At 40.9% G+C, this 12,235-nt stretch overlaps 1 protein-coding gene across 1 annotated transcript in view; it reads left to right on the top strand.

Annotated features, from left to right (window-relative positions):
• Positions 1–12,235, top strand: part of TTC37 (tetratricopeptide repeat domain 37) — a 46,949-nt gene that overhangs the window by 5,695 nt on the left and 29,019 nt on the right. Inside the window, exons 7-15 of the mRNA XM_026866509.1 lie at positions 1,595–1,693; positions 1,791–1,899; positions 3,713–3,853; positions 5,547–5,648; positions 9,631–9,764; positions 10,410–10,496; positions 10,584–10,657; positions 10,769–10,895; positions 12,067–12,228. Of these exons, the coding sequence (XP_026722310.1) occupies positions 1,595–1,693; positions 1,791–1,899; positions 3,713–3,853; positions 5,547–5,648; positions 9,631–9,764; positions 10,410–10,496; positions 10,584–10,657; positions 10,769–10,895; positions 12,067–12,228 (1,035 nt within the window). The remainder of the gene's footprint in view (positions 1–1,594; positions 1,694–1,790; positions 1,900–3,712; positions 3,854–5,546; positions 5,649–9,630; positions 9,765–10,409; positions 10,497–10,583; positions 10,658–10,768; positions 10,896–12,066; positions 12,229–12,235) is intronic.

Raw genomic sequence — 12,235 nt, 5'->3', positions numbered from 1 at the left:
CACCGCGGCTGACGGGCAGGGCCTTGGCCCGCGGCGGGTCCGTCTGGGCGCCGGCTGGCGTTGGCCCTGCGGGACATGGGGAAGCTTCCAGCACCTTCTCACAGAAGCCACCCTGCAGCCCCCGGCTACCAAACCCTTGCCAAGCAAACACAGTAGAGGTGTTACTCAAAACAAGAAGCTCCCCCTTTCCTCCAGGGTGTGCTGTTTTTCCATTTCTCTGCACCTAGTACTTCTATATAGCAATGTTTTGGTTCAGATTTTCTCCTGTAGATTTTAAGCTTGCACCTCTTAGGAGAGTATCAAAACTAATCGGAGCAAACAGAATGAAGATGAGTTGTACTGATCCTGTGTACTCTATGGCCAAAGTCAATTTTGTTTTACCTGATTTATCTGTTCCTGCAAGATTAGCCTCCTTCAGGAGGAAGGGTGGACACTTCACCAGTGTAGTTGATAGCACTGCTTCAGAAAGATAGAAAATATAAATTGAAATAATCTCAGACAGCAGAAAGTTGAATATGGTTTTGGTTTTGAGCAGGCAAATGCTTTAACTTCTGAGCTATCATAGAAAAGAGGTGCTGCAGGCAGCACTGCTTTCTTTTCTGGGGACAAGAAGGCTAAAAAAAGAAGTTCCCTAAACATCATGAATGGGTTTGACATGCAAATCTACAGTTTGCTTTTACTGCAGTTCCGAGTAAAGCACCTGAACCTGGAAGGTTGTTGCATTGAAGGCAACATCCTATTCAGTATTTCACTTGTGACAGGCTGTGGGAAATTTTTGTTTAGCGTGGTAGCCTGTGCTCTGTGGTGCCTGTATTCTCCAATATATAAGGAGACACAAAATAAAAGACTCTTTTCTAGACTAGGGCAGGGGGCCCACCTGACAGCTAACCATAAAGGATAATACCCTGGGTTTTGTGGTACCATCTTTGATTTGGGATTAGGTATATGAAGAATCTATGTTCTTACAGATTTTTGCCTTCCTTGTACCCATCTTACATAATGAAACAGTGTATTACTGCATCACCTTGTGACAATTAACTCGCCTTGGATCCTATATGAGAACTACTACATGATAAGGAACTTGCTTTGTGACTTTCTCTGTTCACTAGTGTAAACTGAAGGGCTGGAAGACATGTCCTGTGAGGAGGGGCTGAGAGCTCTGGGTTTGTCTCGTTTGGAGAAGAGATGGCTGAGGGGCGACCTCATGGCTCTGCAGCTGCCTGAGTGGGGGGGGGGCGTGGGGAGGGAGGTGCTGAGCTCTGCCTGGGATCCAGCGACAGGACATGCAGGAATGGTTCAGAGCTGCACCAGGGCAGGTTCAGACTGGACACGAGGAAGCATTTCTTTAGCAGGAGAGTGGTCAGGCCGTGGAACAGGCTTCCTGGAGAGGGAGTCGATGCCCTAGGCCTGTCAGTGTTTAGGAGGCATTTGGTCACAGCCCTTAAAAACGTGATTGAACTCTTGGCCAGCCCTGAATGCTCGGTCAGTTGGACTAGATGATCCTTGTAGGTCCCTCCCAAATGAAGTACTCTATTCTATGAAGATAATGTTGTCCTAAAGTCATTGTGGCTCTCCTAATTATTTTTTATTTCAGCTTTTGACTGCTTTTGAACATGCGGTGAACTCTGCTGACTCTGGTCCCAGTGAAGACCATCAAAATCTTTACAAGGACTTTATTCAGTGCTTGTCAAAAGTAAGGTTATGTTAATCTGTCTTCATCAGTGAATACATGTAATATTTTGCATCTGATGATTCACACAAATAAACATGTATTTTTTTTTCCTTCCAAGTTTCCTCATGAAACAGCTAAGTTGGAAAGGGCTTGTGATGATATGATGGCTTTGTATCCTACTGTGAGTTATCCTTTAGAAGTACTTTGCTTGCACCATGTTCAGTCAGGTGAGTAGGATGGATTTAGACATTTGGGGGGCTTAAATGATTTCTTTTATGGTTAGTTTTGTGACAGCCTTTTTACAGATTTTCACCCTTCACAGCTCAATACGAGTGCACTATTTACTTTTGTGTTATATTTCTGCCTGTCTGGAAATGAAAAGCGTTTGGTCCTATGATTTGCTGTTTCCTAGCTCTTTTAACTAAGTGGTCACTGTAAATTGCAAAAAAAAACTTCTGCGAGTTAAGTCCAGCTCTGGCAGTATACAAAGTCGCCAAGAAAGGTGCCTTACAGAACTCAAAGCAGCCTCTTTGGATAAATGAGGGTTAACTTCTTAAGCTTAGAAGAGGGAATGGAGAATGTTAACCAGTGACCCAGGGCTGAAGATGGACTACCCTTAGGTTATTCTTAACACAGAAAATCTCTCTTGGTGAATAAAGCAAACATTTGTGAAGCCTTGTTGAAAAGAATGCCTGGTGAATAGGGAGTAAGGAGATCTGTTTAGATATTTATTCTAAGTAGAAAAGGAGAAACTCCGAGGAAAAAAAAATAACGTGGTGTGTTCAATAGTGCTTTCAATCTGAAAGTAAACAGTTGCTATTTTCAGTAGTTCCCTAAACAACACTGTAATAATGTTGAACATTTTCTCAACACTTTCAAAGATAACTACTAAATTTTGGTCTTTCATTTTATTGTTTAAGGCATCAGAAGTTGATTTTACTTTTTGTTAAAACCAGGAATTAATTTATTTTTAAAATCAGGAAAAAAAAACCCTCTGGTTTATGTAAAGAGAAATAACTTTCAGCTTAGGTAGAAAGCCTTTTCCAGTATTGAAGGTAGGCTTCAGAATACAGCAACACAAAATAAGAGCATTTTTCACTGTGATCTGAAAGGATGAAGGCAAATGAGGCCCAGACTCTCATTTTCACATGAAAATGCTTTACAGTTCGGAGAAACATGCAGAAACCAATTTCCAAAGGAAAAGGACCATCTGGTTGGCACAGTTCTTGTATAGCAGTGCTCTGACAACATCTCACCATCCCACAGTCATCTTGGGGTGGGGAGGATGATGGTCAGGTTTGAGTAAGGCTGTTTATTTCTGAGTCGTTTCATCCATGTCATAGTCCTTCATGACCCAAGCCTGTGGAGTTGTAACTTGGATGCATTATTAGTCACCTTTACAAAATGCAAAATCGAAGGCAACCTTTATGTCAAATGAGTCCATCATTTTTTAAAGAAAATAGTAGTTTGAAGACTGTTGCTGCAAGTCACAACAGGTCCTTTAAGCAAGGACTGCAAATTCTGCAATCACAACTAAATACAAACATAAAAATCTAGTGGTACCAATTAAAATTAAGCCAAGGCATTAATTTATGTGAGTTCACAAAAAGACTGTTCTAGCAAACTCATCAGAGAAAATTTGTAGCTACAAGGCCTACTCTGAAAGGAAATTTTGAGTATTTGTGGAAGATTTTGATATGGGGACATTCAGCTGGGCTTACATGAAAAGCATATGAAGGAATTACTTTTTATTGATAAAGGAAGTATACCTGTAGTAATTTAACACAACTGGTTAAAAATTCAGGTTTCAGACTGACAGTTTGTTTGGTGGTAGTGGCTGTTTAGATTACTGGTTGCTTTTTGGGTTTGGTTTTGGGGGTGGGGGTGATAAGTGCATAGTACCTTTGGAAAAAAGTTTAGTTAATAAATTCATTGCATTGAGCTCAAAGGATAAGGGTCATATTTATGTAGATGTTATGCTGTTGCATTTTTTAAAATCTGACACTCTATAAAATGTTTTTTTTTTTTTTTTTAAACCAGGTACTTTGTCGGAAGAGGCCTTGCGCTGTTTTTCTAGGCTTTTAGAGATGGATGCAAGTAGTGGCCCAGGCATCATTGGTTTTGGTCTAAAATGCTTCCAAGAAAAGAAATACAAGGAGGCTATTGAGAGTCTTACTGAAGGTAAATGTGTAATACGAGGTGCAAGTACTCTGTAATTTGAACACCAGATAGTTTATGCTGGATATTTTGGGAATCTGACACTTGCACAGTACTTTGCTAGTTCTAAGACCAGCTAGATTTAAAAACTCTCTCTGATTGGGCATGGAAATTTTTTAAAATATAGCTTTAAGTATAACATTTCTGAAGTCTGTCATTGCTGTTATAGTCAGCTCTATAGTGGTTTAGTGTGATCAACTTTAAACTTTACCTTTAAATCTGACTGTTACTGGGGAGATACCTAGATGAGGCAGTAAATACAGCGGTAGCAACTGATGAAGGAATATGGAATTTATAAAGTAAAATATAATGCAGCTCCTCTAATCTAAGCACTGCTTTTCTGTACCTGAGCAAAGATGACTTCCCTTTAGTTTACATCACTTTAAGACCTCTTTAACCCTCATGTTGGGTGAACACTTGTATTGGGTATTCAAAGAGAAATATCGGAGGACTTTGTTCTTTTTTTACAGTAGACAGTTTTGCTGAAGAGTTGGTTTACTGCTCTGTTATTACCTTGCTTGTACTGAAATGACAAAGCACTTTGTAAACTATTACTAAGTATGCTAGTGGGAAATAGGACTCTTCACTGTCATGGTGCTGGCCCTGGAAAATTCAAAACAGGTTGTTGAGAAAGCTGGATAAATAAGCATTTGGGGTCTAAGTGATCGCGAGTCAGTCAGACTAATCTCAATTATGCTGCATCCTTTCACCCAGGTTTAGAATAAGATTGTTTCTGAAACAGGATTTCGCAATATTCTATAATATTCTAGAGTCACTTACACACAGTGAAGTAACATGTCTTGCCTAAAATCTGAAATAAAAATTTCAGGTGCTTAAGAGGAAAACACCTTCCACGAAAAGCAAATGCTCTGAGTTAAATGCCATTGGATGTTTTGACAAAACATACATCTCACAAATGAGTTAGTTTATTTTTACCTTCATGTGTAATACTCTGCTCACAAAGAGGAGAATGAAAAGGGCAAGGCTCTCGCTATAATGTGTAAATGTCTAAAGCTTGGAAATCATTTCTTTTCCAGTTTGCATTTTAGTCACTGAAACTTCAAGGCATTATTTAATAGTTATCTATCTATCTATCTATCTATCTATCTATCTATCTATATCTCAGAAGACTCAAATTCAGTTTTATGACTGAATCTTGAATTAAGGCAGGTTTATCAGGAAGTTATGGTGGAACACTTTTCATAATTTTTTGCTGTCTTAAAGTTCCATAGACCTTCTCTGGTTTCTAAGAAACACTTAATAAAGCTATCTACAGGCTGCTGATGTTAATGTCTGATCAAAGTGAAGAACGTTTTTCTTTTTGAAACAAAAGTACACCCTAATTAGTGTTGTATATTTCCTTGCTTTTCCTCTGTTTTGTTGTGGTTTTTTTTTTCCTATCTATGTAATGTGATATGCAGAAGGAAGCCCAAGAAGCTTACATGCTTCTTAGTCTTTGCCATACTGCATGGAGGCCTGTATGTTTAAAACAGTTTATAGTAAGACTCGAAAAAAAAATTAACTGTAGGTCTTATTATATGATTGATAATATGTTTCTGATGGCATTATGTGGCAATACCACATCTGCCAGCTACAGGTTTTTTGCAGCCCTGAGCAACATTTTTCAGTGCTTTTTTTTAAACTCCTTTTTTATTAGGTTTGAAGAAGACTAGCCAGTGTCCAGCAGCATGGCATTGTTTGGCAAACGCACAGAGGAAAATTCACAGATACAGGGATGCTGTCCTGACCTGCAATCAAGGTAACTGCTCACTAATTGAAAGAGCATCTGCAGGGTTACACCACTTTATGTAGTCCAGCCAGTGTGGCCTTTTCATGGTAGGTCTGAGTTAGCAGCAGTTGTAGTCCTTTGCTTTTTGCAGTCTTAAATGTTGTGGGGTTCTCTTGGTTTATGAAAGCTGAAAAGCACCTTGTGCTGCTTAGTTTCAGGAAAAGAGAACCAGAAAGCTGTCTCATGATTAATATTTAGAAGATTTGCATGTTCTGATGTGCTTCTTCAGCTGGTAGTTGACCAACTTCCACCAAACAGCAGATAATTGCCTGAAAGCGTGGGGGTAGGTGTCACAAATTTTTAGTCTGGTAGACTTCATATTTAGACTTATAATCGAGTTAATGTAAAATGCATAAACGTTGCGTAGTGTGACTGTATGTTAAGAGACCTTACTATGAGTGTAACTCTTCATCCATGTTAGCTGGGAATGAGGGCAGTTTTATGACCTAGTGATGCGTATCTAATCTAAATAGAGCCATTATCTGATGGTTATAAATGAAGGGGCAGCCAAAGTGGACTTTTCTGACAGGGCAATGAAAGTTTGCAAGAAAGACTTGAAGAGATGAAAGTATGCACACAGGGCTAAACAGTCATGGGAAATTATTAAAACCAGGGGAAGTACTTGGCAGTGAGGGAGATTCAGAAAGCAAATTTGCGTGGAGGAAATGTGGAAACAGGACAATGTAAGTAAAAATAAATTTACTGCAAAAAGAATAAAAATGAGATTATTCTTTTCCCATCTGTGTTCAGTGTGGAATAGCGCATCATGGCTTCTACACCATGACCCTTCTTTTCAGGAGATTCATCAACAAACTTCCCTATGATGATGGCTTTAATATAAGTTGCTCTAAAATAAGAAAAAATAGCATTAAGGAACTAAGAGAGACCAACCTAGGAATTGACTGAGGAACATAAAGATGAATTTGCTGAAGTGCTAAGTGGTTTTGTAACTGTTTGTTTAAACCATCTTGGCACCCAAATGCTTGAAGGTAGATAGCCTGACCCTAACCTTTAAAAAGGATTCTAGGAAAGATCGCCCAAGGATGCTGAAAAACTTGGCAGATGTGCTTGCCAAGCTGCTTTCTGTGATTTACCTGAAATAACGGCTAACTGGGGAAGTCCCATTGGACTGGAGGGTGTCAAATCTGACAGGCAGAAAGGAGGATCTAGGAAACTCTAGACCTGTCAGTCTGCCCTCGGTGCCGGGGACGGTCATGGAGCAGGTCATCTCGGGTGCCATTACAAGTCATATAATGGACAACCAGGGGATCAGGCCCAGTCAGCATGAAAGGCAGGTCCTGCCTGACAAACCTGATCTCCTTCTACAACAGGATGAGTTACCTGTTGGATGAGGGAAAGGCTGTGGGTGTTGTCTACCTTGACTTTAGCAAGGCCTTTGACACCGTTTCCCACAGCATTCTCCTGGTGAAACTGGCTGCCCGGGGCTTGGATGGGCACAGCTTCGCTGGGTAAAAAACTGTCTGATGGCCGGGCCCAGAGAGTTGTGGTGAAGGGAGTTAAATCTGGTTGGCAGCTGGTCACGAGTCAGAGAGGGACCTGAGGGGGATTGATAATGAGCCAGAGTGTGCCCAGGGGGCCAAGGATGGCAACGGCATCCTGGCTGGTGTCAGCACTGGCGTGGCCAGCAGGGACAGGGAAGGGATCTGAGCCCTGGGCTCGGCACTGGGGAGGCCGCCCCTCGCTGAGGGGGTTCAGTTCTGGGCCCCTCACCCCAAAAAGGCCATTGAGTGACTCGAGCGTGGCCAGAGAAGGGCAACGGAGCTGGGGCAGGGTCTGGAGCACAGGTCTGCTGGGGAGCGGCTGGGGGAACTGGGGGGGTTCAGTCTGGAGAAGAGGAGGCTGAGGGGAGACCTCCTGGCCCTCGGCAACTCCCTGCCAGGAGGGGGCAGAGAGGGGGGATGAGTCTCTGGAGCCAAGGCCCCAGCGCCAGGCCCCGAGGGAATGGCCTCAAGCTGCCCAGGGCAGGGTCAGGCTGGCTCTGAGGAAGGATTTCTGTGCAGAAGGGGCTGTTGGGCGTTGGAATGGGCTGCCCAGGGCAGGGGGGAGTCCCCGGGATCCCTGGGGGGGTTGAAGAGTCGGGCTGAGCCAGCGCTGAGGGATCTGGGGGAGTTGGGAAGGGTCAGGGGGAGGGTCATGGTCGGGCTGGAGGAGCTTCAGGGGCTTTTCCAACCTGGGTGATTCTGGGATTCTGTGATCAGGGAAACCTCTGGCAAGGCTGGTACGTTTAGTGGTTAAATTGGTTAAAACTGAAAGAATTAGGGAATTCATGTAAAAAAGTTACTCTGGGAGATAGACAGCAAGGCTTTTGTGAAGATTTTATTTTAGAACTCCTTGAAAGAGTTTACAAGCACATGGGTTAAGGGAAATGTGATACAGTCTATTCTGATTGCCAAGTGGTAATTTATAAGATCCCTTACAAGACTTTTAAGGAAACTAAGCAGCCTTGGGTTAAGAAATAGAGTTGTAGCATCAAGTGTTTTTTGTCAGTTTTAAATAAGTGAAAAGCTAGAGCACAGTGTAGTGATAATGTCTATTTTCAGGCTGGAAGGAGGTGTCCTTGACATTTCCACGGGTACCTGCATTGTTCATCTGCTTCTTAGTCCTTTGTGAGTGTTGAGTAATAAGGTTATGCAGTTTGCTGCTATGAGGAGCAGACTGAAAAACTGAAGGGAGATTACCGGAATGGATTACTGTTAAAATAATGGAAAAAATTCCCGTCTTCAATGAAAAATCATGCAGTTCTGGGAAGAAGTATTCTCACAAAGCTATCCTACAGCCATCTTGAAGCAGAGAGCAGAAAGGTCTTCATTTTGTATGAAAGTCAAATATTAGGAATAACAGGGCAGGGAATGGTTAGTGAACAGAGCACCAACATGCAGTTGCTTAAAGAACATTACCATCACGGTGGAATCTGTGTGCAGTTTTGTACCCATCCACCCCTTCTCAAAAAGAAAATAATAGCAGAAGTTAATAAACTAGTAATAAGGACGATAAATGTGTGGAAAATGCAGCATATGAGAACAAATAAATATCCCGTTAAGTCCTTTCCCAGCCCGTAGAAGAGATGATTTTTGAAATCTGTGAAGTTGCAAGTGATGTAGAAGATAGACAAGTGTTTTGTTTTCCTGTGCAAGGTTTAGTTAGTACCAAATGAAACTAAAAGCTGGCAGGCTCTGAACAAACAAATTAAGTTTTGTTTCTCAGTGCAAGGTGTGAGTTAAGCTGTTGTGCCTTGCCAGAAGATGCTGTTGATGCACAAAATTTGAGTGCAAAGAATGTGTGGGAAGGGAGAGAGAATTCCGGGGAAGTGTTGCTTTGTGCTTGACCCATCTTACTGGCTGTATCTAGTGAGACAAAAGTTCATCATATGTGAAAATATATATAGTTAATTGAGTTATTCAGAAAGTTCTTGCCTTTGGAGAATGCTGAGGCTCAGCAGAGATGCCCTCGCTCTCTGAGGTGAGATTGTAATATGAACTGGAGAAGTAATCAATACTGTATAGAAAGGTACAGAGTTACCTTTCCATGGGCACAGAGTTAAATCCCTGGTTTCAGTAATATTTTTTCCTTTAAACACTGAAGTGTCAAACAACTTTTTTATTGAAGGTCATTGTTTCATCAGAACATAGACTGAGAAAATGTAGCATTCCGTTTATAAGGCCAGCATCTAGAAAGCAATTGGTCTGTCAACGGGTCTTCGTGTCTGAGAAGACCCTTCTGAAATTGATTTATCTTTGAAACTTGAATGGGTAGAAATTTTACAGGTTTCTTCAACATGGGGGAGAGCATTCATAAAACTTGTTCTGCTAAGTGGTGCTCTGTTAAACTGAAAAATTGTAATTAACAAGATTTTAAAAATACTGGGAATGGTGGTGCTCTTTGTAGTTCTGTTTTCTGTTTTTACTTGATGAAATTTTTAACTTGTCAATAGCTCTTGAGGTTCTTGGAATACCTGAGGGTCCTAGTCTTCGGTGGAAGAACCTTATCCTTCAGTTGAAAGCAGAGGCTTTGATTAAAATTGGTGATGCTGATGCTGCAGAAGAAGCCATTAAAGCACTTGAGCAGGTATTTTCGTTGACTAAAATGTGGTGGGTTTTTTTTAGTTTTAAAAAGTGCTTTCATTTTCTGTACTAAAAACTTAAGCTGTATTTCTCCCTGTGCTTCCTTTGTATATTCTGTGTGGTTTAGACAACTCCTATCAACTGTGGTGTAATCCAAGCACTCCTTCCTTCTCTGTTTTTTTAGGCTTTTCTCCAGCTTTTGTTCACTCACAATTCTAATTTTGGAAGCTGTCACTTTTGACCTTGTCTGTTCTTGCTCAGTGCTGCCAGGTTCTTGCTAGTTCTATGGCTGTTGTTTGTTTTAATTTGAATTCTTATAATCCTACTCCCCAGGTCCTTCATTCACTTGTCATTAGTCATGAACAAGGGCATATTACTTTTAAGATCAAATGGTTAAGGTTGAAGCAGAAATTACTTCCCCTCTTTTTTTGTCTCACAATTTAATTCTTCACTGTTTAGACTTCTGTACCTTTGCCCTTGCTCTCTGCAATCTTCTACCTGGTCTCCATCAAAATTACTCTAAGGCTTCCCAATTCTGTCTAAATGTTTTATTGTCTTTTATCTTCATGCTGTCTCCTTGCTTTTGACACCTCTGATTTCTTCATCTGGGGAGAGAATAATTTGGCTGTCTTATTACTTTGTTTTCTAGATTGTGGATGCAAGCAGCGATCCAGTGGTTTTAGCTATCAGAGGTCAGGCTTATCTAATCAAAGGTTTAATGGATCAAGCCTCAGAGGTTAGTGCTGTATTATCATTCCTGTAAACAGTAGAATTCTTGGTTTCATAGAAGAAATGCCTAGGGAAGAATTACATCCTTTTGCAGATTTCACAAGAGCTTCTGTTGTCCCACCCTGATCTGGCTCAGTCCCAAAAGAATTATGAACAGGCAGAAAGAAGGTAGATTTTTTTTTTCTTTCCTTTAAAGTGGACATGTTGGGGGAGAATAGAATATAGTGGTTTGCAGCTTCTGAGAATTTGTCTGATCTGACCTCTGTTCCTTTTATTTAGTTTTCTAAATGCTATTGAAAAACAGGCTGAAACTGCAGAGTATCATCAGTACCTGGGGCTCACATACTGGTTCATGAGTGATGAGACAAAAAAAGACAAAGGAAAAGCAGTTGCTCAGTTCTTGAAGGTAAAGATTGGTTTAATTATTCCTGTAGAATTAGTGTTTTTCTATATCAGAAACCAAATATGGAAAATAACACTGACTGGAATGACAGACTTGACTATTCTGCTCTGTTTGTTACCATTTACAAACCTCTAGAGCCTGTAAACGAACTTCAGCTGTGAAAAAAGACATTGCAGGGAGCCGTGCAGTTACCTGGAATCTCCCTGCTTTTGTTTTCCACTTTTCAGCTAATTCTTGAGGCCTTTGATTTAGCCAGACAGAGTGGTGGTGACCTCTAGTTGAGCTGTCTGGATCTGTGAGGGCATTTGGAAATGGGGAGGGAAAAATTCAGGTTGGTGGGGCAAAAAAGCGAGGAAGGAAAAAATACGAGAATGGAGTTAGTTTCAATGTCTGAACAAGGAAGTAAGTCTGCAAAACCCCACAATTTATATACTCTTCCTGGTCTTTGGGGTTTTGGGGGCTGTGGCTTTTTCTCTGAACATAGGTAAGAATGTGAATCCAAAAGATTTAGTCAGACGTCTTGATTGGGAACCTGGAAGTATGTAAAATAAGACTCCAGACATTGTAAACTCACCATGTAACTTCGTGATAGGTGTTGGCAACTCAAATCATCGCCCGCTGTTTGCACTACAGATACCGCAGAGTATACTGGAGAATGTGGTTGGTGCGAACAATAATTTTGTCTCTAAACTGTTCTGTGTGAGCGCTTTTAAAAAACTATTATTGTTAAAGCTGTTTTCTGCGGCTTGAGGGCTGTGGGTTTCTTAAGTATAAATAAATCTCCCAAGTGTTTCTAAAAAGGACCTTAAACTTTAGAAAAAGACGGAGTTAATTGTGATGTAATGTGGTAAGAGTATGAGCATAATGGTTGAAATTGAGTAGAACTTGAAAATTGTGGGATGTCGTAAAGAACTGTTCTCTCCTAACAAGCTAGCTGTGCTAGTACTTCATGTACAAAATGCTTTGTGCTGTGAGGTTTGTAGCAGATTCTGAAAACATTTAAAGCTCAAGTATTCCCTGCAATCTTAAAATAAAGTTTGACTACTCAGATGTATCACAGAAGGAGCTTAAATAAGTTGGTAAGCAAAGACTGAGGAAGTAGTTACCACTGGACCTGTCCTTTCGTATAATCCTTCAAAATGCTGTCTTACATTGTGTTTGTATTTCCTTATAGGCTGCAAAATTGGACAGCAACTTGGGAAGTGTCTTTCGTTATTTAGGTAACTACTACCAAGACATAGTTGGAGACAAAAGTAGAGCTTGTGGTTGCTATAAAAAGGCTTTTGAACTGGATGGAACCGATGAAGAGTCTGGAACAGCAGCTGTAGACTTAAGTGTGGAAC

The sequence above is a fragment of the Athene cunicularia genome, assembly GCF_003259725.1.
Source record: "Athene cunicularia isolate RWA chromosome Z unlocalized genomic scaffold, athCun1 chrZ_part3, whole genome shotgun sequence".
NCBI classification, from domain to species: domain Eukaryota; kingdom Metazoa; phylum Chordata; class Aves; order Strigiformes; family Strigidae; genus Athene; species Athene cunicularia.
The sequence above is the reverse complement of the archived record's forward strand: the minus strand, read 5'-3'. Positions and strand labels throughout refer to the sequence as shown.